Source organism: Pygoscelis adeliae, unplaced genomic scaffold, assembly GCF_000699105.1.
Source record: "Pygoscelis adeliae isolate BGI_AS28 unplaced genomic scaffold, ASM69910v1 Scaffold14, whole genome shotgun sequence".
Classification (NCBI taxonomy): Eukaryota; Metazoa; Chordata; class Aves; order Sphenisciformes; family Spheniscidae; genus Pygoscelis; species Pygoscelis adeliae.
Genome location: NW_008825109.1, coordinates 5809516 through 5834742, shown reverse-complemented (window position 1 = coordinate 5834742; position 25227 = coordinate 5809516). Strand labels below are relative to the sequence as shown.

At 39.4% G+C, this 25227-nt stretch overlaps 1 protein-coding gene across 1 annotated transcript in view; it reads right to left on the bottom strand.

Moving 5' to 3' along the window:
- The window catches only part of ATP8A2 (ATPase, aminophospholipid transporter, class I, type 8A, member 2), a 277748-nt gene that overhangs the window by 114133 nt on the left and 138388 nt on the right, over window positions 1–25227 (bottom strand). The window contains exon 21 of the mRNA XM_009327758.1: window positions 24607–24717. Within this exon, the coding sequence (XP_009326033.1) occupies window positions 24607–24717 (111 nt within the window). The remainder of the gene's footprint in view (window positions 1–24606; window positions 24718–25227) is intronic.

Genomic DNA, 25227 nt, shown 5'->3' with positions numbered 1-25227 from the left:
TTGCATGCATTTGGGAAGGGGAGATAAGGAATGTCAAAAACCAGTATCTAAATACCCACATTGGGACCCTGTATCCTTGTGAAGCTGTATCTGTGGGACACAGGTGGAATACGCCTGGTCATACTCAAGCTGGAGCTGGCCTTACTGTGACACCCGTTTTCTGTCACATACATGTATGTGCATGCCCTGAAGTGACTAACAAGCAATCTGTTTCTCTAAAGTCATAGTATCCTGTTTTCACATCCAGTTAGCTGAAAGAAAACAAAATCCTAAACCCAGACCCCATTCATGCAGTACCCCAGAATGGCATCACAAGAACACAGGAACACATAGTAAAGATGTCTTTAAATCTAGAAGCGCTAACGCTTTAGGGGTAGAGGTAAATAGAATTGAATTAGAAGGACTGTATAGAATGCTGTAATTCATTAAGAAAAATAGTACTACTTTTGCTCTTAGTTTGCTTCTTCCCATAGCATTGTGAAGTTGGCGGTTTCCATTTAGCCTATATGTAGCTTAATGAAGCAGAGTTCCCAATCCACATACAAATGCATTCGCTTATACCTGCATATGGTACAAAGGGCCCTAGGATAAAAAGTGGTAAGGAGATCAATATTCATTTAATGTAGCTAAAATACAGTTGTGCATTCTTATTTCTGAATATGAACCCAAGCAATGTCTTATAGTAATCAAAACTATTTTAAGATTTCCAAGGACCAAATGCATTCCCAATACTGACTGAATAAAGCTGATGGTGACAGGGACCCTATCACTATTCAGCTCCTATTTTACAGGACATTTCACTTCAATCCTTTCCCTTCTTTCTTTTATTTGCAGAAGTCCCTTATGTTACACTTACAAATGCAGGTTCATAGATTTTGCTTTTCTTGTCACCACATAAAGGTATCCTTCTGCAGAGCTGCTGAATTAAGTGTAATAGGAGCAGTTCTGTAGCAAGGTCATTTTAGGTCTGGAACCACAGACCCCTCAGGATTCCCTATTATGGCTACATGAACTGCCAGGTTCCCCTTGCAAGTCTGTTTTCCCTCCTTCCTCCCTATGAAATAAAATTCAGTCTCTGTAAGCCTTTGCATTAAGCTACGTTTAACCAGGAAGTTTTAAAGTTTTACTGACAGCTTGGAACCCAAGAAAAATAGCAAATTAGCAACACAAACGCCAGACCACTACAGAAACTGCAGCTCATCTTCTGTCATACTGACAAGAGTAAACCGTTACAGCAGTAATCCCAGGAGTAGCCCATGGTCCTCATTACCCACAGCTCTATTAGCATTACAGCACAGAGACAACATTCTAGCCCAAAACTACCGGGACACATAATGCAATCTAAAAAGCTCCCTAGTACTTACCTTACATTTGTTCCATTTTTATTTATTAATACAGCCATTTTCTTGGTCAGAGGACAATCTAAAAATAGACAGGATTTACCATTTTCTTTTTACCCAGCTGCTTTTAAACATGCTACCCCATCCCTAAAGGCTCCAAGACTTGTTCACAAAAGGTCTCTCCCCTGTTCTCCTTGCCACTACTCTCATGTGGAAAATACATGCAATATTGGTAATTTAAGTCTAAATTTACATCTTTACATGCTGGCAAAAGCTAAGACTTAGATCCTAAACATCCTTTGCCAAACTACGCAGCACATTGTAAGCACCTGCAATCATTTCACTGGTAAATTACTTATTGATGTACTTCTCACTGAAGAAATAACATTTGAACTTCTTTCAGAAAGCGATTAGCTTGCTTTCATTGCAATACATACATAGAAATTCTTGGTGTGCCTTTACAGCATTCACTGTATCTTCTGATAAAGCTGTGTACAAAGAAAAATCAAAGTAGCTAGGAAAAATACCTTAGACAAGAAAAAACTAGAAGTTCATACACAGAAGCAATGCATTCACGCGATTCCTGAATTCAGTCCAAGATTTATTACGTGGCTTTGGGAGGGTATCATAGACCCACTACACCAAGCAAGCAGCAGAGACTGCTTCTTTTTATGAATGATTCTCCTTAAAAGGCTGGGTAGTAAAGGAGACACTATGGCAGACTGACTATGCTACAAACCATTTCTTAGTTTCACAGCATTTTGCAAATGAGTTTTTAACCAGAGCAAGCTAACTCCCACTGTCACCTGCCTGCTGGGAAAACGCTTTATGACAAATGACCAGCAAATTGCCTCTGAATGCGGGCCAGGGATATACCTCTGGTTTCTGTAGCTTTTTACCAAGTTCCACAAAACCACAGTAAGACTGAGTGGTTACACACAATGAAAATCTGAGATAGCACCTGAGGCAACGCTCACAGGAATAAGGTCTACAAATGAGGTTTGACCTTAGGCAACGCCCTAAGTAGCAACTCTGAGAATGAAGATGTATTTGTCATCTTTTAAGCAGTGTAGAACAAAAAATTATGAAGAAAAACTAACCACAAGGTCATCTGAAAATTAGGCAAATACATATAAACTGTGAAAATGCTATTTGTACAGGACCGCAAAGCTATTTCAGAAACAAAGTGAATTTATATTGAGTGGAATTTCCACAAACTAACTACAGTAAAGGGCTAGCTTTTAATACAGCAGAGAGTGGAAAGCAGGGAAATAGGCACAGAAAGCATCCATACCATGACTCACTTGATCTGCACAGAACAGCATGACTCTAGCTGCTGTACAAGTCCCTTCTAGTCCTCCAACAGTAGTTGTACTTCAGAACTAGACTCAAGTGTGAAAAGCACCTAAAGAGTGTAAGAGGGGATAAAGAGATATTTTCCATTTGCAAGTCAAATGAATGAAATGCAGATGAGATTCGTATTTACTACCTTCAGAACACAGCAGAGGCTCCAAAAGACATTCTTCTCTAAGGAAACCATGTCGTACACGAAAATTTGTCCAACCAAATAATCGTTATGGTTTTCCCCCTAATGCATTCTCCCCTCATTTCTAGATAGGAACAAGCATACATCTTTAGAAAAGTAGTTCTCCTTGGTGCAGAATGTAGCAATTTAACATCTGAGTTGAGACACATTAAGATCTTTTTAAAAAAAAAACCAACCAAAAAACAACAGCACAGCACATCGTGTAAATTGAAGGCAGCCAGCCATAGATACATAAGGAAATAAAAAGAGTAATCAGCTGTATGGGGAGACTTCTGTTCAAGTCATATGCATTATCGTTCCTTTTCTCCTCAGAAGCATGAAGCAGCCCTCAAAATCTTGGTTACTGGAGAAAGTGCTCAGCTCTCTGAAGGAGCATCTCAATTCCAGAAACCTTCAAAAAGAACTGCAGATGCTAACTCTGCATAAGAGTATAAGGACAGTCGTACCCATTCAGGTCAATGGCTCATCCCACCTAGTCGCCCGCCTTTAACAGTGCATGTATGCCAACACCTAGGGAAGAGAATGAACCAGGCAATTTCCAGGTACTCGCCCACTATCCTCAAATATCCAGCTTTGTGGATTTTCCAAGTCCCCTGTGTCTTGCCTATGTAGTTACCTGCAACAGCTTTATCTCTTGGTGCTTTTCCTGTTTCTTAAGCCCCTGTAAACATCCCGCAACACCAACATCCTTTGACAAGGAGTTTTATGTAAGGTTGAAAACACCAAGCTCAAGCCTTTACATGAGGCAGAGAGCTGGTGCAGCAGTTGATAGCTTTTACAGTTGGAGCTTGGTTTATTTTTTAGGACCTACCTGACTAGCAAGGGGAAGGAGCATTATGAACAGGACCCCAGTGAGTCAGTAAGGTTGAAGGAATGCCTCTCCTCAAATTTCAACAACTCGACCAGCAATTAATAGTTTTTGAACACTTTGCTCACAACAGATTTTTACCAGCTCTACCTAGAGAATGGGGCTGGTGACCAATATATTTGAAACAAAATGGCACCCCAGATCACCTACACATGTTTTCAGGCCAGGACGGAGGGGAAAAAAAAAATGCTTGTTCTAAACAATGCTGCTGAAAGGTAAGAGAAATAGTCTTTTAATCTGGGCATCAAAAGATATCTTCAGTGGCAAAAGCATTTAAGCTATGAAATGTCTTTCACTGCATATGGCCCACAGCTAGTCTGAAATCTGGCACCCTCACCCCATTCAGTCCTTTAAGCTACCTTGGCAGGGTTAGTACCCTCAAATATCCTCTTATTTTGCCCTATATCACAACATGAGACCTCACTAATGCTATAAACACAGACGTCATTCTTTCCAGCACTTTGAAGTTTTTTAAAACCCCACACAGTTGGTCTACTCAGACCAAGTACAAAGGGCCACAAGACAACCTACTATTCCTCCAGGCGCTAACACTGAGCAGTGTGGACACAAGCCAATCTGCATCTATAAGCCTGGTAGTCAGCTCTCTGGAAGAACTGAAAAACACAGCATAGTTATTGGTCCCTCAAAAGACACCGGAGACCCATCTGGAATTAAACTAGGCAAAACAACCCTCTTACTGCATGTGGCCCTCCCAGCGCCCAATCACTCAGGAGCACCATCTCAGAAAGAGTCATTTCAACTCCGAATAGGATATCACAGACTGAGCTAATGTTCCATTTAAGACCACGTCTTCCATAGTGCAGCACAACAATTAACTCCATTAATTTAAAATGCAGGTTTTAAGTCTGCAGAACAAACTATCCAGACTATCATTTCAGTTTAAATCAGACTTAGAGCGCTCACAGAACATTTGGAACCAATTTAAGTGGCTTTACAATCACATCACAGTTAAACCACCGTAACTTCCTTGTGTAGGCAAGCCAGTATGGCAGGCAAGCGAACATTTGTTTGTAGTTTGGATGACTATATGAGGAGAAAGAGGATGTCAGAAATAGCCTTCGCTTCACTGCTTGGGGATTTCAGCACTGAAGGTTGAAAAGTGGGGGAAAAAGCTATTATTTTGCTTGCACTACTCAAATATTAGAAGAAACCTTAAACCACTTTACACTGGGATCTGTCTCAGTTGCTCAATTCTAACAACCAAGAATGTATCACCACATACAGCCACATCCAACCACTTCTGGGGAAACAGGTCCAGAATTTACATGTTGGATGATCTACCCTTCGTAGCCTAGGTATTTTTCAGGTAAATTATTAAATATAATTAATGCTTTTAACACCAAGCTTTTCTTTTAGTCTTGCTTAATCCCCAGAAACACTATCCAATGTATTTTCACTGCCAGAGTGTTAGCTCTTCAGATAATTTTAAGATGGCAAAGGATTACTTGCATCAGTCACCTTGCCATTCAAAGGTTTCTTCCCCTGCCAGCGCTGAAAATAACACACAGAGGAAAAGCCCCAGCCTTAGAACTGCCATATGTGTGATACGGCTAATTTCTGGGCTGCAGTAGGCTGGAAGAACCTTGTAAGGGGCTGACTTGCAAAGGTTTAGTCCTCCATGCCTTCAAGTCATTCCTGGGGAGCTATTCTCTACCTTGTTTATCTTTGTAGTATCAGGTTCTAGCATGAACACGTGTGCCTTTTGCTCAGACACTACAATGCCTTATTTGAAGACTACTGAATATTTTCTTCTTGAAGGGAAGAGGATTTGGCAAGTTAGTAACTCTTTAGAAGTTTTGTAACATCGCTACCTTCCTGTCAGCATCAAAATACAAAAGACAGGGAACCAGCAAAGCATCTTCACCTCTGAAAAAGGTGTGTTTTCCCTATCCTGGTACCTGTATTGTATACAACTTCACCTGAGATAAAGGAACCAGCAAAGAGAAGGCACTTGCTCTCTACTATGAAAAATCAGAAGCAGAACATGGACTTCAGATGGGTACTTTCTGAGAACTTTAGGGAAAAAGTCAAAAAGACAATTGAAAAGTATGAGGGGGGGAAAAAAAGATTAACACTTCAAAAGGAAAAGGGCCTTGTGGTTAGCAATGGTTGCTGAAGAGTGCACAGAAGTTTTTGGCTTTTGTTATTGGGGGGGTGTTTGTTTTTGCTTTGTTTTGTTTTTTAAATAAAACTGACTTATAAGCCTTCTGCAAAGAGTTCTATAGTTTAATAATTTAGCCCATGGATGATGCTTTATTAATGGCATGCATCAGAAGTTATCACCGGAAAACTGGATAGAAGCCCAGATGTCTGGTTTAAGACCATTTTTATTTCCTACATTTTCAAAACATTGCATGGGGCTTTAGCTGCATGACTCAGATGAATTTAATGAGAGTCATGCAGCTATGCCTGCATATGCTGCTTTGAAAACAGAAGTACTGTTTTGGGTTCTGTTTTTCCGAAGCTCTCCCTGGAGTGATTTAAAGCTGTTTTTTCCTCTCAGTCTTTTCTTTAAAGATCAACAATACTTTACATCACCGTGTCTGACACAGATAAATACGAGGTGTCCAAAGCTTTCAGATTTTCCAAAGACTCCAGTACTCAGAGCTTGTGTGGTACCATGAAACCAAACAGTAAATAGCCAGGCAATTAAATTCAGCCAATTGTGGATATGTGCTCAATTTAACTGCAATAGGTTACTTCAAATTAGAACACTACTGTGGGCACTGAGTGGAGTTACAACTTGATATCAACATATGTCATTTATCATGATTGATTACTACTTACTGTAAACCATTTTAATACCCGCACATGATCGAACCTAATATAAGTTATTCAGGTTCAAATCAAAACTTCAGTATATACAGTGTATTACACACCACACAAACCCCTACAGGAAAGCCATGCTGTAAATCATAGATTAAGGAAAAAGAGAACTGTATATGAAAATAATTTGTCAGACTTGCTAGATGCCTAGAAGAGATGCGAGCACAGAACTACACATTGTGGATATAGCTGGTCTCTCCTAAAGAGCACCTATGAGTAATGTGACAAACCATGCTGCATCCTTTACCTGGGAGCCAGGCACTGCTTTTCATGGCAAAAACCTTTAAGAACACCGATATAATCAAAGTCTAGGAGTAAATCATAGCTATGTCTTCAGTTTTTTTTTGCCAAAGTGTGATTAACGGCGCCTAACAAATAGCATGAGCAATACAGCTAGAACAATTGCCCATACAGGTAAACTTTCAGGACTTTTTTTTTTTTATTTGTTATTGCTTCATAGCCATTTTGCTTTCAGGGCATCAGCCAGTGGATAAATAAATTAATTCATGTTTTGTTGGAATAAGAATAATTTCAAAGAAACACTAATAGTAGAACTGAAAGCTGTTCCATGCACTAAGTATATGGCAGTTGCACAGGATGAACATACTTTAGAAGAACCGTAAGAGTCAGTTCACTGTTTATGGAGCCGCTCCCTAAATTGGGAAGAGTGAGACAGGACTAAGATCGCTCCAACCATACTGTCAGCTTTTCTGCTCTAACTTTTGAGGGGTAAGAAATTATTGTCATTATAAGCTGAAATTTTCCTACTATGTCTGGAACTGGACTGATGCCTAAAGCCACAGTTGACTGTTGTTGCCAGCCTGTGCCCAACTGAGAGAAGAGGAGGAAAGGAAGGAAAGGAAGATATAGGGGGTTGAGCCCCCAAGCTGGCATCTAACTCTGCAACAAAGAGCACCAGCCTGCACAGGAGCCAGAAATGCCACACTGAACCTCTATATTGAGAGAGGTAAAAGTTGTCAGGTCACTAAGCAGTATCTTTTCAAGCTAGAGTTTTGCTCTCAAGTAGATCTATTCGTTACCTGTAAGAGAATGCTCTCAGCAGACAATAAAAGTAAGACCCACTTATAGTGAAACTGGATTGTATTTAGTCAGCAGGTACCTCAGTCCATTCCATTTTGTCTAGGCAAAAGCCTTGCTGCAGTGTAGACCTTGGGCTGTTAACGTTTGCCAATGATATCTCCAAATACTTTCTACAATTGGTACTGAAACTCAATCCACTTTACTTACTCTGAGCAGCAAGAAGGCACCTACACTGATGCTGAAGACGACGCCTTAAACTTTTGTTTAAGTATGAATCAAGCCAAGGCCAACCTTTTCTTTTTAAAAGGATAGGGAGATTCCACACTTCATACAGAAGTGGGCCATGGGAACACGATGATCTGAGTCTAGTTCAGATTTGCTATTTCAAAGCAGCAGATCCACTGCTACTCCCCCATCCTTACTGACCCATAGGAGACTTCTGCCTTCTCAGTCATCTCAACGATAAATCAGCCAAGGAGACCTGAATGGTAAAGGTGGAAATTAGGGCAGAAAAGAATGACGTAAACAACCTTGCTGTAAATTCTGGCCTCTGAGCATAAGTTGCATACACTGTAGATTTTCTTAGGGGCGGATCCAAGGAAAGGTTAAGAGGAATTACAGAAAACAACTGGCACTGAGGGCAGGTTTTCTTGTGTATACCAGCAGGATGGTCTTTCAACAAAACTTTGCCTTCCAACATGAAATCAATGTCATCTCACTCACATGCATATTTCCTAGAAAAAACAAAATGCAACATCTTCAAGCTGTTGTTGACCTTTTAGAAGTGACAGCAATTTACTTAAACTTTATATTACTACATAAAGCAGATATCAATTCACTGAAGAAGTGACCACAAATTACTTGTTGCTGCAAGGGAACTTGTCATTCTAGAGAGAAAGGAAGCAGTGATATGGTTTAATTTTTTACCCTTTCTTTTCAGCAGCATCAAGTGAGAACATTTTACACTCGTACCACAAAGGCAATTGATTTGGCTCCATCAGATTCATTTTCCTGAGGCTACAGATATTCTATCAAAAGATTTTCTTCATATCACAAAGTTCAGTAAAGAATTAAATCCTTGTTTCAAATGTTGGGAAACAGTCACCACAAATTCAAATACTGAAAATATTAATTGCAATACCCAGGTTCTACTCTATTCCTTTTAAATTTTCATCAGCAACTGATTTCTTTTAAAGATGAGGGATATTGGGAATTATCAAGTCTGACACACTGCAACTATATAGCCTCCTGCTGTACATACAATGGGGATTTCAAAATAGTTTGGGAAACAGGTTTAGGCAAGAGTAATGCAAACACAGAAATAGCTCCTCTTTGAGAAATGCATCAAGGGTACAAAGGGACATGCACATCCAAGTGAGTCAGTTCCAAATGCCTGTCAGGAAATAGCTGAAACTCACTGATCATTAATAGAATATATTAAACTATTAATTCTCAAACGGAACTGTACTGGACTTCCAGTTGTTTAAAATACTAAAGAGAAACCTGGAAGTCTGTTTTCATTTTGGTACTACTACAGTTTTATCCTTTTTTTTCTCTACTCCTCTTCCCAAAATAATGGAACAGCTGTGACTGACAACTTTTATAAAGGTACTCTTTCTGCTTTATACCAGACAGTAAACATTTTTATGAATGGTAAAGCAAGACACCTTCAGGTGGTGCATATGTAAACATGCACATTCAGTTTAGAAGGAAGCCTTACATGGACTGGAAGGAAAAAACCTACAAGTGCTACAGAATATGCACATTTCTAGGAAAATGCCTTAAAGCCTCTAATTCTTCTCTCATTTAATTGTAATTAGTCTCAGATGATGCAGCAGAGAGCACTTGAGCAACGCTGATATTACCCCGAATGATTTTTCATGGATGGAACTTCCTAGAACAGTTTGGCAAAAAAAAGATAATTAATGATTTTCGAGAACATATTCAAACAAAAACTTGGAATCTAAAAAGATGCCTTTACTTTCTATACTAAGTGGTTTTCTGCTGATATAACTGATCAGTTAGAATACTTTTTGTCTACTGCTACAAACAAACCCAATGAACTGAATGTGAAATCCTGTAAGAAGATACATTACCACTCCTCTTACTGATATCAAAAGCACAATTGCAACTAAAACAGCTTTTCTAAAACAAACGTGATTTCACAGAGTTTCTACAGCATGTAAAAGTTTACTTTTTCTTCTGCTACTATTTTTCAAAGCTGAAAGACTCGGTGGTGAGGCAGAGCTGTGGAATTAAAAGGGATTATCTATTTTACTGTCAAAGCAGTGATTCAAGGAAAAAAGATTTAAGGAGGACTATCCCCAGTATGGTGTTGCAGCTCCCAGCACAGAAGCCAGACACGTAACAGTGCTGGCTTGGAATGAGCCTATGTCTTCCAAGAGGTGACACTGCTGCAGGACCCAGGCACCCAGTGGAGGAAACAACCAACCCTCAAAATTTACACCAGCTCCACAAGTGCTGACAAGAGTTGACAATATTTTTTTAAATTTTATTTTTACAACGACACCTCAAAAGATTGTTCTCAAGTACCAAACTCCACAAGATGAGGCCAGGAGAACTTCATATTTGTAATGGAACCAGGAGCTATTTAAATGCAATACAAAAGCCATTTTTTTTAGGGTATCATTCTTCGTATACCATTAAGCAGGCAGTCATCTGCCAAAATTGCTTTTTGGAACAAGGTACATACTCACTGCAGGAGTTTACTATGACTGATGCCAGTAGGTGGGGAAAATAACTGAAGCCAGGCAGGTGAAGGTCTGTTTCTCCCCATTTACTAGAATTGTATAGTAATTACTTCTGCTCGAACAGAAGAGAGCAGCCATTTCCTGCCCACCAGAGTGGCTTCCAGCTATACCTCCAAATGGAGAAATATGATAATTAAAGTTTCATTGATCTTCATAATTTTTAATGTGACAGTAGATGTGGGAGTATTGCTAGATTTTATATTATAGAAGTGTATGCAGCAGCGACTTTCCTTGCAAATGAGAAATTTAACCAAGTGCCTGAGCACAACCCCAAGTGCCTGAGCACAACCCCAAGTGCCTGAGCACAACCCCAAGTGGAGTTTATTGTACCCAGAATTTGTATAATTTACTGCTGCTTTGGGGCTGCAATAAAAACCTGTAGATTTGCTTCTTCGTAAGAAAGGAATAACAAATTTAGTGATGAATCTCAAGTGAATACCAGTGTGGTTAAAGGAAGCATTGGGAACTTCTCATGAGCATGATTCCCCACCGACACACCAGTAAAATAAGTAGGAAGACAGACTCAGTCAACACGACCAAAAAAATGCCACCCAAAAAAACCCCATCAGTCACCAACACTCAGATTACAATACAGTCAGCTACACGAAGAGTGACAGGCAACAGCCAGAGGAATTGTGTCGAGTTTCTGAAAAGCAGAGCTCTCAGGAGACCATAATTTACTGATGTGACAACCTGCTCTATAGGGAATGAAGTTAAACTCGGGGGGTGGGGTGGGGGGGCGGCAGGCAGGGAAATCAAGCTTCTGGGCAGATACACCTTCATGCTCATGAGTAGTTCTCACTGAGTGTAGCTATCCTGACAGTAAGCAGAACCAAGCCACAGAAAATGTAATTCATTAGAAACCATGTAGATACCAGCAATATATTTGAGTATCAACATCAGCATGCTAAAAATTGCATTATTTTGTGTATTACCATTTTTAAAATGCAAACAAGATGACTTCATTGCTGAAGAGACCACAGACGTCCTCCTCAGGGAGAGAGAGAAGTTAAAAGGGGAGAGCTTTGTGCCTATCCAAATACCACCTCCCCCCCAACCAAAGTGGGCTTTACAAACCCCATGGAGACCCTTCACAGACCACCAGCATACACTCCCCTTTCTTCTCCAAGCCCAAGAATGGAGGGCTTGCCAGCCTTACTTGTAGTTTATGTTGCCAAAAGCCAAACACAGATTTCCAATCCTAGTCCATATTTTAGAACGTTCTAGCTTTTCTCTCATGCCTTCCCTAGAACACTTTCTTAGCAATATCAGGCAACTTGAAGAGAACAGTAATTCTCATGTGTCGCATCCCTTGAAGCACTATCCTGGTTTTAGGTAACATATTCCTGCTTCTTCCCCTAGATTTACTGCTCTCACCTTCTTCAACTCAGCATAAATTAGGAACTGCTTGAAAAATTGCTTTCCAGAGAAGCAAAGTCTGCCAGGACTTTCACTGCTATCATTTTATCACTCCTCCATTGCAGGAATACCTTGTATTTTAGCACAAGCCAGCTCCTCCTTGCTGCCCAGATGGCCTAATGCATATTCTTAAAGATCTCCCCCCAAATACCACAAATCACACACCACAAAATACAGTAATTGTGTATACATTCTGTTAAAATTATAGTCTCCAATGTATTCTCAGTTTTTGAGAGATCATAGCTTCTTTGTGCATATGAACAACACGTGACTGACATAGGGAAAGGGTTTTTTGTTCAGATGTGCCTTGGGGATCAACTACCACTTCTCAACTTCCTTCCCTCTTCCCCAGCTCTACATTTGGGATGTCTTTGAGTAACAGATACCCAGACAGCCCAAAAGGGAAAAATTGGTTGATTATAAGTCCCCAAGCAGTTATGCCATGAGATTACTAGGGATATCATGAACACCAATTCATGCCCTTCACCTGCTCTACCTCAAAAATTTTTTGTCTCTTCTGCAGATGCACAAGCAAAAGCTCCCACCTTAGCTTACTAAAATAACATGTACACTTAAGTCTGACAAAAGTCTGTGCTGCCATTGGAAGAGCTGGTCCTACCTCTCGTCCAAGAACTCCTGTGTACACCAGGAACATGATCTGGCTGAACTCTAACCTTAAAGAGCTCATCCTGCAGCTGTATAAACACTAGCGCTTTGGCAAGGAAGGGGGAAAAGAACACACTCCTAGGGAGAAATGAAGATCAGACTGCCCTTTTTAATGGCAGTGTGCATTTATGTTGGATTAAAGCACAGCCCACTTGTGGATTCAAGCGATGGTGAAAGCACAGGCCAGTGATAGGTATAGCAAGATGCATGACACAGTTGGAGGGACTTGGACCTTCTAAGGGAAGTGGCACCTTGAAGGCGAGCACCGCACAAAGCTCCCAGTGCAGAAAGCTGCTGGACCGACCACCACAGCATAGCGTGGTGCCACTGAGGCAGACTGCAGCAGGCAAACAAGGATTAATGATGTCACTATGGAAGTCACATCTTGAAATTTCTTGGATTTCATGCATTTACATATTCAATCACCACACTAAAAAAAAAAAAGAAAAACAGGGGAAGTTAAGCAACTCAATAATCTATCCCTATCTTGTCCATGAAGCAGGATGTATTAATAGGCATAAACACATTTCCAAGTAGTACAAAACCACATGTCATTTTTAATGCTAATGAATGCCAGCTGACACAAAGCACAGGCTGACTGTCATACTGCTTAGCTGCTCCAGACACCTGTCACTCCTTGGCAACAGAAGGGAGAAAAGGTCAAGGCACTGTTAGTAAACCCAAAGGGGAGACTCGCTTTTCTACCAAAATTGAACTTGACAGGAACCATCATCACAAATAATACTGAGAGCTTCAGGTGTTACCAGTTACTGATGGCTTACACTTCTGCTGCTACTGAACCGTCTACATATTTTAGTCAGTTAACATTAATAAAATTAATCTGCACTGTCATTTATTAATAAAGATAGCATTATTTGTTTTTGGATGAGAGCATACAGTGTTAGATTTCTTTTCTTACACACATAATATTTATACAGTTTATATGAAAATATATATACTTTCACTGAATCCCTGCAGAACTTCAATGCAGCTAAGGCTAATATATTCCATCTTCTTGCCTTCCAAATCCTTAATTGCTTTTGCATGAATGTAGAGACATCTAGCAAGAAGAAAGTAAGTAAAATAAATTTGTCACGTTTAAAAACTAGCAGACCGAGTTTTGACCTCCTTCACTCTTCTGACAGCATGAAGTCACCAGTGGTTATCCATGTCTTTGTCTTGATGAGGCAGAACCGGATTGTAACACACAAACATGCATCAAGACCACTTAGCCCTCGCTTTTCCACAGCATGGGCCCCTGTGCCTTTTGGGGTGTAGTTCTGGGATTTTAGCTTAAGCCCATGATTACTGACTGTATTGATGTTTATATTCAATGTGCAAGTATGTGCACAAACATGTATTAAGATGATGGTGGTCTCAGCCTTTAAGTATCAGTCCTGATTCTTCTCTCCCTTGTCTGACACAGGCCCAATTACAGTGAACTGCTAATCTTGGTTCAGAAATACCAAAAAAAACATTGGTCCAGGATGCCCTTACTTCCAAGCAGTTGCATTCAAATTGCAATGGTTCAAGAAAAGAGTTAGGTTCAAAGTAGTGAGGAAGAGGAGAACTAATGGAAAATGTTATGGAATGGCAATAGAATATCTGCAACTGACTCATTTTTAACATCTTTTCAGAAAAATAGACTGTATGACTCAGAAGTAATACTATCACTAGGTAGCAAGATTTGCTATTTCTAGTGCATTTTAATATGTTCTAACCTATTTCATTGTAAAGTGCAAGGAGATTAAAAAGCAATAACATGCTAAATAACCAAAAGCTTATAAATAGTCATAGCTATCTGCATTGTCCTCAGCATCTCAACAAAGAGTGAAAAAAAATAACCTGTTTTGGACAGGTTACTCAAAGCTGTTACGCTTGTTTTGTGCTATCACACAGTCCAACGCATCCTAATGCCAGCTCAATTAAGTGATGCAGGATTCCCTCACAGGGAGGGAACCTCTCAGGGGCACTGAGTGATAACAACTCCTTTTCTCTTGTCCCCAGCCACAGAGCTCTAGCTCCTTACAGGGCAGATACCCCTTGGGTCAAATACAGTCAAACCACTGAAGTGGTTTTACAGCAGAAGAGCCTGTAAAAGCACATTTGAAAGCAACACCTCTGCTGCTCCAGATTTGGACTGGGGGCTGGACTGATCATGGAGGATATGGTGTATTTTTTACCTCTGACCTTGCTATGAACTAAAAAAATTTGGTTCAAGACCTTGAACTCAGGCAAACAAAAACGCCAAACTTATATTCTAGATTCTTTCCTTCACAAACATAAGATACATTTTATTTTAAATCCTGTACATGCACTTAAACTAGGTTACAGATGCCTTTTATGAATCCCAAAATAAAACAATCTCTAGTGGTTAATTAGTGAAACTAGATAGAGGTATTTTTATCATTAGTGCTCATCCAAGTGAAATGGCAAAATTATTTTCTTGCAGCATTTAAAAATGGAGTCTGTATTCAGTTAAATTTGTTCTCTGCCCTAGCTTCTTTGGGTCATGATCCTAAAAAAACCAAGAAACCTCAAAATAATCAGGACCAGCTCAGTTCATGATGTAGATACTGGAAAGAAATTTTATATTCAAAAAAATCTGGTGACACCACATTTCTGAACTAGTGTTCAGAAGGTTTTTGTAGTTGTCTGTGAAGCAGTATTAAGACAGTAGAAGTTATGAACTAATCAACTGCATGTATCTGTACTACAGGACACTAGAAAATGTGGCCATTAGAAACATACTGCAGTGGTGTCTCCAAACATGCCAGAGAAATGCCCTTAACAACTAGAAAGGAGAAGTTGACAATGAGACTGCTGTTGGACAGGAGCTCAGGTAAGGATATCTTTTTTGCTTGAATTCCCAAGAACGAAGAGACAGTACTAGTAAAATGCTTCAAGATGATAAAACTGAACACCAAAACAAAACGTTTCAGTGTTATGATCAAGTTACTCATGCTCAAGAAATATCAAGCTGTACAGCCTCACCTTACCTGCTGGGCAAGCAGCTGGCAGCCAACTATTCAGTTCAGACAAGTGAAATGCAGCCCACACAGACCTGCACACTTTTTGTTCACAAGCACACAACAGCAAACAATATCCTAGCACATGGCTCGGGACAAATAAACTCATTTTATTCCAAAGAATTGCCAGGAAAGTAGAAAATGCAATTAGTATTCAGTGACTTCAGTGGGACTGCTCAAAGGCAAGCCACCATACATTTCCAAAAGTGGGCTCCAAGTTAAATTTCAGAGTACTTCAGACTTAAATAAAAAGTTAAAGGATTTTGTGAAATTGCACAAAAGCATGACTCATGAATCAATACTACCCCTTGTCTGCAATACTTCCAAACTCTCTGGTACCACCTAAAAATGCTTTATAAAGAGCTGTGCAAAAAGAACTGCAAACCCCTCCTCCTCACACCTAGGCTAAGCAGCGTTTTTAAATACCAGGAAAACGTCTGAGTTTAACTGCAGCAGATACAGCTAATTGAGTAAAAGTAATTCTGCTTTTCTCTCCCCTGGAAGACTAGTGTCTTCCAAGTTGCATTAAGTTACAGAACATGCACACTTATAGGGCCATTTTAACATGAGTGCCTCAAAGCTTCTAAACCAGAGAATTAAACTCACCGTTCCGATTTGCTAGCAGTCACGGGGGCCAGGGTCTATCACCAAGTCCTCTTTGGCAAAATGTAGCCTCATGTGTAAGCACTTTTATTACCATTCTCAAAAGTAAGTAAATCGCTGTAGAAATGCATTTTGAACATAGCTATTTAGAGCAATGAGGTACAGGTGAAAAAGAAGAAACCCTCACACCTTCAACATGCCAGGCAATGGCTTCTGTCTAGCAAAAAGCAAAATGGACAAAAAACCCTTCTTCATACATACGATACGCATGGGACCTTACTCTGCTATCAGTTATTCCCATGTAAATCAGGAATGTCTCTAGTAAAGGAAGTAGGGGTACAGGCCAGATATAAAGAAAACCAGTACAGGCCCAAAGGATGTATTTGTAAAGAGCTGTATTACCATATATACAGCTATGTATATAGTGGGTTGTTTGTTTGTTTGTTTTTTTACCCCCTTCAGCAAAGTACAGCATACATTGCTAAATTCAGCATGAATGTGCTAAGCGCAAGTTATTCCCTGATAAGGTTTATTTGCACTCTTAACATTGACACAAATTTGAAATTTGGCCTCCTCTGTACCCACAAGTAATGCCGTATGCACTGAATTGGCCTAGGTGGATGGGAAAATAGGAACCGTTCCCCTTTATTTTTATTGAAACAATGGGTTATCCAGTATTATTGGGTCAGAGCAGTCAATGTTTTTCAAGTCAATATTCAAAGCCATAAGAAGAGTTATATTTGAGATGAAAACTTTTAGCTTTTGGAAAGAAAGTGGGGTTGAAATCAAGAACAAACTCCTGAATTTCAAAGCTGGTTTTGTGTGATGGAAAAAACCCTAGGTTCGGGTTTTCCTAACTTTCATAATACAGGTTTAGCTTCTCTCTCAAAAGTTTCCTCACATTAGGTTATCTCCCTTCTAAACATCAACTTGCATTTTCATTGGTGACATAGTTAAACTGAAAAAACATTTACTGATAACAGAATTCTGGCTTTGATGAACACATTGCTCAGGAAATGGCTAATGTTTCACATTTAATGGCCTCAAATTTAGAGAACAGCATTATTATTGCTTTGTTATAAGATCTCCAAATATGAAATTAAGATTTTTCACATCAAATTGAGCATATTTTACCAGAGGAAAAAAAAAAAAATCACTGTGCCTGTCATACAGCCCTTACATACATACACCCCATACACAAAAAATGGATCCAGGCACTCTGAACATATTAGCTGCCCAGCAAAGTATCACAGTAGATCTCCTGAAGTAGACTATTGCAGCATGTATTGAACCTGGTAGGTGTTTCACCTAGAGATTTTGAGACCACGCTAAGGAACCTAATTTATCATTTATAATATTTGGAATGTTGAAAAATTACAAGCTGTCCTGGTTGTAGGGTGTAATCAAGGCAGTGTTCATAAGAAGTCAGAACAATGCTGGTACTCGTTCCATCACTTTTGAAAATTGTTGGAAAAAATTCAAACCCAGCCATTTAATAGTTGAGTCAATTTGGTTTTCAAGGAAGATGGACTGCTCTCTAATGATTCACTGTGCAGTGCACAGCACTACAAAAGAAAGGAAAATTAGCATGGATTTATCTTTGTTACTGATTCCTTGGAAACTCTTGGGATTAACATACTCAATTACAAATCCAAAAACCAAGAAGTCAGTCATGGATTAAAGTTGGTGAGACCAGCCTATACGCAATTCTGAATTTCTTCAGACAACAGAGGCGTTGAAATATGGAATAAATTGTTACTGGTAGCAATATAAACTAGGCACTGTAAATCAGCCGAGAAAGAATTAGGATATATATTTTAAGAACAAAAAGCAAAGCACTATCTGGACAATTTTGGATTAGGTTGGCCAACTGTATTTTATGATATTCCAAGAAGTTTGGCAGACTATTTGCAGGATCTGTTTTCTGTAACTATTGCTACTAAAGAATGTTTTCTTGAATTGGATCCTATGATTAGCTTCTTTGGAGGGCAGGAAGGGGATAACCTTCTGTGCTGCCCTAGGTCGTCTTCTTCTGCATGTTAAACCTGTGGATGAGGCTGATAGGAAACAGTGCAAAAGAAAAACAAGCACACATGTAAGACCTGTTTTTCCAAAAATTATCAGGAGACAGTGCTGAGTCTCACATGCTTTGCTCCTCACACTGTGTCCATTACTGTGCTTTCCAGGTCTGCAAGTTCGGTACTATAACTTCCACAAATATTCTGCACTTTTTGAATTGATTAACATTACCCAAGCTGAGGGGTTTGGATTCCTTTCTTTTTACATGTTTCAAAAACAAATGAACAACAACAACAAAAAAGACTCCTTCACTTTCTGGATAGGATTCAGTTACCTTAACATAGACCTCTAAGTACTAATAATGCTGCTGCTGCTTCAGACAGGTGAAGGTCTTTGGCAGGTCCTGTGGCACACCTGCCAGTCCCATATTGCTCTCCATGACCCCAGAGCATCCATAAGGGCCATCTACATGGACACGACATAGGTTTCCCTCAGGCACCTAAATTTACACCTGATACCAATCTTAAGGACCCTGAATCCCACCTTTTGCCTATCTGAAAGCACCTGTCCACAGAGAATAAGTTACTTATTCAGGATTTGCATGCATTTGTGAGAATTCAAAAGCCAGATTTCCAAATTATGTAAAATGGAAATATCACACACATTCCTACTTTGCTTCATCATGATACAGCACTGTTACAAGCTTATCACACCGAGTATATGCACACAGAAGTAATGACTGTTAAATGCCTACTGGCATTTGAAGTATTTGAACAGGCAAGTGAATAATTTGAATACATAAGCATGGCAAGACAGCTAGCTGCCTGTATTATTGTTATCTCTGTTAGAGAATTTTACAACCAGATGTTCTTATCCTTAATTTAACACTGGGGGAAAATACTGCTCTTCTCTTTTAACAAAGTTGCTTTTTATGACAACAATTATTGCACTTCAGTCCTCAACTCATTGCAAAAATCCCCACGCGTAAGGTTTTCTACTGCCTGGCTGTACCCTCAGAGTTGCAAAGTCAATTGGAAACAGAAAGCACAGGGATGTAGGTAAGTCAGATTACATAAATCAGGGATAAGCACACAGAAGCATTAGAGCTGTATATTTTTAGTATCATATCAGATACCCAAATGGCATGCAGAATTGAGTGTAAGAGGCCTAAAATTCCCATGTCTGCTTTCCACATTTTTAAAAATAACCTGTTGTGTTTGACAGGAAAGCATGAAAACAGGAAAAATGAATGAAAGGTCTCATGCAGCAACATTTCATGTGTGCTTGCACAGATTGTGCTATCGGCTAGTCTGAAGTGGTGACCACTAAGAGTATGTGGAGCACCCCACAGCTCTCACTGCCAGACCTTGCTAGACTCACAAAATCACCACTTATTTAAAAGCACGTTTATCTAGGCATTGTGTTTACTCAGAGCTTTTAAGACTTGAAAATTCAGCTCTAAAAGACAAACTATGATCCTGGTGTTTTGTTCTTTAGTACATTTATCTTGTTTGTTTAACACTGCTCACATATAAGACTTCCCTCTCAGCCTCCACAAAGAAACAGCTTTCCAGTCTGGGCTTACAACTTATCTCTGGATTCTTAAGGCACAAAAGAAAATAATGCAGCGTCAAGGTATGTACACTATACCCTCCCCTTCCCACTTGCCATTAATTTCTCTGTCATGGCCCTAACACCACCAGACCTTGACACAGGAACCACCTATTCTCCCCTGCCACTCTGCAATACATAATACAAAAGCACTTCATATTAAGTATGTTTCAGATAAACAACATGCTCCAGTGAAGTACTAAGCACATTTTTCCTGCACACTGTGTTGGCCTGAAAGCTATCTTCCATGCTACTGTTTCCATAGAACCATTCCCAAATGCCTTGAACTCTTACCTGACATTTCTGATACTGCCTTTGATCTTGCTGTGTTTCTACTTCTCCAAGCATGACATGAAAGCAACATTCCTGTATTCTTTTACATTTGAAATCAGCTATATTTCAAAGCTCTGATGTCATCAGGACAACTTTATATCATCTCCAGTGAAATGTATCTGCTCAACAGATGTGAAACAGATCTGTTGTTTCACTACTCAGTTTAAAGACAGCTACATAAATAATTGAATGAGATGGTGTTTTGTAATGATGCCCAGGTATTTGTCTGTCAAATCTCTAAAAGCCAAAACCCTGTCACTGACCTTCTGCTTCAGGATGATGCTGAATGATTGGCTTTCCTCAGTAACGGCTTTATTGCACACTGCTACTGCAACCAGACACAGGAAATACAAGAATGGACACCAAAGAGGAAGTTTTATATTTGCATTTGATCCCTGAAGCCATCTTGGTAGCTTTCTATGTAGATTCCCTTGCCACTGTAAGGACAGACCCAGCAGGGCCAGCCAGAGTGGGGAAGTGGCAGCAATTCATCTATCAACCAGCTCTGTGGATGGAAAGGCTTGATTATGCACCCCTCTGCCAGTAAGTGAGGCCATAAGCGAAGGAACCCCAACTTTACACCCTGAAGCACCTTGACAGCACTGACATGCAAGGGCTCAAGAATCAGGCTAAGAATCACACCGAAAGGACTTGAATTTCCAGGACGCGCTTCTCTTTCTGGTTTTGATTTATATTTCACTAAGTTTTCTATTTTCAAATATCAAGAGGGGAAATTAAGAGAATGGCAGGAGGACAATAATGAAGAAATGCAAAAGGAAACAGATCAGGTCAGAGAAAGGAGAGCAACATCGGGTTTCCAGCTGTTAAGCCAAACCAAAATCTTCTCAGACTTCACTGAGCTTTATCGCTTTGATGCCTTACAATTCACCTCTTAAAATTAGGAAGGCCTAATCAAGGGAGAGGGAAAATACACTCATCTCCATTTTCCCTGCAATCACTAGACTACAAGGCCTGCCTTCTGCTATATTAGCTCCCTAGCTGCACGAAATTGTCCCAATATAGGCACACATTTTAGTCATTGTCAAAGCAGCTGAAAACAGTTCCTGGGGCCCCGGTCTCTCCACAATCAGCCACTGCAGGAAGGTAAGCACCAGACTTAACCCAGCAGCATCTCTTAGGAGTAAAGTCCATGATGCCAGTCACCTGAGTACACTTCCCATCAAATCCCAAATTCTGTATTTTAATTATCACTCTTCCCAGAAGCTGAAGGAAAGCTGATGAAATTTAATGTTTCAGGGATGCCAAAGTTTGGGTCCTCCTGGTATAAAAGAGTGATTGGTATCAAGATGAACTTCTGAGTGTATTAGGAGTTTTAACATACAATTGCTGGGATGCTAGGAAAGGAGACAGCAATATGTGCTCCTCAAGCATTTATCACTGTTTAATTAACTTAAATCTTAATGTATGCCTCTGCAAGTTGTATCTGGATGTTGTGTGCTAAGCCTGAGTACCACCTCTTATTTCTCTCTGATATTTGGAAAGTATCAAGGAATAAGAGTTATGATGAGCCCCAGTGCTTCACTGCTGCAAAACTCATTTACATAAGGCTTACTATAGTTATTCCTCAGGTGTTAAAGCTTCATTGAAATAGAACAGATACAGTAACAAAGGTATAACTGACAATCATATTGACCAATGTGCTTTTTTTGATTCAACCCTATAAATATTTACTCAGTACAATCCTTTAGAAGATTAATTTAGGAAGTAGTTCAAGTTCAAATTCCTGTTTCATTACAATGCTAAAAGAATATTCCCCATACACCCCACATCCAAGCAGGAAGTACAGGTAAATATTAAACTTGTCCAGAGCATTGGGAAACAATCAGGAACATACCATGTGCACAAGCAACAGTGCAGGAGTGCTGGGCACTCAACTACCATTCTCTCAAGTTGAAGGATTTATTCCCTTGTGGAGCTTCTCTTTCATGAGCATCACTCTGTACCACAAACTGATCAGCGCTCCCGAGAAGCTTCTTTTTCACAGCAGAAATACAAAACAACTCAGCTTTCTTTGTGTAAAGCTAAGAAGGGAATTAGAGACCTCTTCTCTCTCTCCCCTGCATGCCTAGGATACCAAAATTGGTGTCTCTTTGGTTTCCAGGCAGTTTGGTTAGTTTTATAGAGTTTTGGAGGGGAATTTCCTTAAGGCCACTAGGTAAACTCACCAGGGGAACTAAAACCAAATTGAGCTCTTCCCATTGCTGCAGGTCTACAAGATTTCTTCTGTCACCTCACCTCCCTTAAGACTTAAACTTGCTCCCAACTTCTATGCAGCATGAGCACAGAGGGGAAACCAAGGCACAGGGCTGAAGCTCGTTACACATTTTTCAGTGCTCAGGTGTTAAATGGAACTGACTCCCACCCTTAGTCATGGACATCAGAAGACACAAAAGCTTGTTTGCCTCAGTACGGTATGCAGAAAGAACTGAACATAGACTAATACAGTGAAGAGAACATCTGACCTCACGTTCTCGGAGTAGCCTTGCATTTTATGCATCATAGAGTGATATCTCTGCCTAATAAAATTCCTCCCTATGGTAAGATGATTAAGCTACTTCAGGCTGGAGGTCCCAGAGGCCTTCACCTGTCTTCAACACCTTCCACAGCTGCTCACATGGGAAGGCATAATTTAGCCATACATTTGATGCAGAACTTCATTTAATTGTCAGACAGTAAATAAGGTAAATGAAGCAAAGACACACACTGCTACAATGGGCAAGAAGCAGGACTTTCAAAACTAATTTTCAAATGGAGAAAAGAATCCTAGAAGGCAATCATGAAGCTGTTAAGCATTTTCGGAACACTTCAGGGAAAACCCCAGCAACTCCTATGCTCAATAAAAAAACCACTAGAAAAGTTCTTTTAAAAATTACTTATATTTCTTTTGCACAATAATGAATATTATTGTAATTTCCAACAACACTTAAAAAACCTTGCTAAAAACATGAGTTATGATCAGCCCAAGGCAAACTAAGGACTACTTCAGAAAGTAAAACATGAACCAAATCTTAATTATTTAAGTGTGCTAAAGTCGTCCCAGAGCTCTGAAGGTGGCTTCTACACTAGGACAAGAACACACCTGTGAAATCTCAGGAACATGGATTTAAATTTGGCAGAGAATCTGGCTAAAGGGTTGGAACACAGTCGAGATTTGTATGCTTAAAATTTAGAAAAAAATTAACTCCTCATATTATTTCACAAGTCTAGCATACTGTATATCATTCAGCCATCCTGCTCTCACCCACTACAGCAAAACACTGCCATTATTTTGATTGCATAGAGTAACTCTCTTGCAGTAAATAGACTGATCTGTGTTGAAATTATAACAGCCAACAGCTCATTCAGAAATAGTTAGCACAGGAAAAATGGAGCAAGTTAGTGGAGAGTATTTTTTCTCTAAGAGCCTAACATCGTGCATAAAAGATGATCAGGCCCTGAGGGAGTCAGGTATACACACACTGACCATGATATGATTCACTGAATAGTAAAGCATTGCTTACCCACTGTCTCCTGTAATCGATATAACTAGCTGCCTAATTATAAATGTTCTAATTTTCTTATCTGTTAACCTCATTCATGTCTGCTTAATTGTAGAACGAAATAGAAAACCTAATATATACACATCGACATATATAAATAAAACCGATTAACAATGTGGAAATTGCTGTACCAAGTGACCACTTGATACTCATGACAAATCCATTGAATTAAAGTTCCTTGTGTGTTTCTAAATAGGCAACAGCACACAATAAGCATCCCTTCCTGATCGATCTTAAATTCAAGACTATATCCTGAAGCATGAGAACTACGCTCCTATCTAAGCAGGCTGAAATGCAATGTATTAATGTTCATAACAGTATTCAGCCCTCTAAAATCCAGTTTCACTACTTGGCATCTTCAGGCACTTAATTTTTCAAAACATACTTAGTTACATTCTAAAATATTACTAAATCAAATAACCTGATTAATTTTATAATTTCACTGGCGTTGTAAGGCAAAATGTCCTCTCTTTCCAAAAGAGAAGGCAAACTAATTTCAGTTCCAGCTAAGCTATGGTTTTTATAATTTGGAAGCAACAGCTAGTTTTTGCCTAGTTTATTATTTGCCTATAGAGTTCTTCCCAATTCTATTAAATGAACTTTTGATTTAATTTTAGCCCCAAATTCAAGTTTTATAAATATAAGCTCTAATTGTAACATTTCCATGCATACAAAGAAGCTTTCAATAAGAACATTTGCACAGAAGGAATGAACTTTGTCCCTGACATCTCATATGCAAGGCTTCACTGTACTGAAACCTTCAGTTTTCCTTTTGCAAACATTAAAAGATTCAAGTGAACTAACTTAATCTGAGAAAGGAAACAGAATTTTAAGTTGTTAAACATGGAAAAAAATGTCAGTCCTTTTAGCTCAACCCATTTGGATGAGTTTTGCTTTTTATAAGAGACAATTTGAGGAGTAAGCACCAGTAAGACCCATCCATTTACTCTTACCTCAATAATATACAAGACTACATTCTTGTAGAAGCAGTATAGTATGCACTTGGTAACTCGATTGTAACTCCAAGCTCCATGGACCAACAACAGCTTCTCCAAGTAGGAAAACTGAAAGAGAGAAAACGAGTTTTTACATATATGAAGAACTGTTTAAAAAAATTGGTTAAAGTAAACCCCTGCCCTCAGAAGAAAAAACTCAGATCAGCTATGAAAGCTGTTCTTCAAGCACAGTATTTAAATAGCTTAGCAGAACATACATGCAAAAAACAACACTTAAAATATTTACAGGAAAAGCCTTTTTTGTAGCAAAACCTCTGAATGTTTAAGTGGTCTTCACTGGCTTTGAACAGCAAGAAGTCTTTAATTAGTATTACTATCCTGATAGCAAAATCAAGCAAGGTTAACATAATATAGCCTTGTGGGTTGAATATGAATGTGAACTCTTCATTTCATGGTCAAAGAAAATTCCTGTGTTTGAGGGCTTACAAGGTTCAGAATCTCCCTTCTCTGTGTTAAACGAACAGTCTGGTAATTAGAACTGTCTTGAGCTGAAATAAAATGCACAAGGGGGGAACACAGTGGAAAAATAGATGCATAGAGTCTTTTATAGAGAATGAA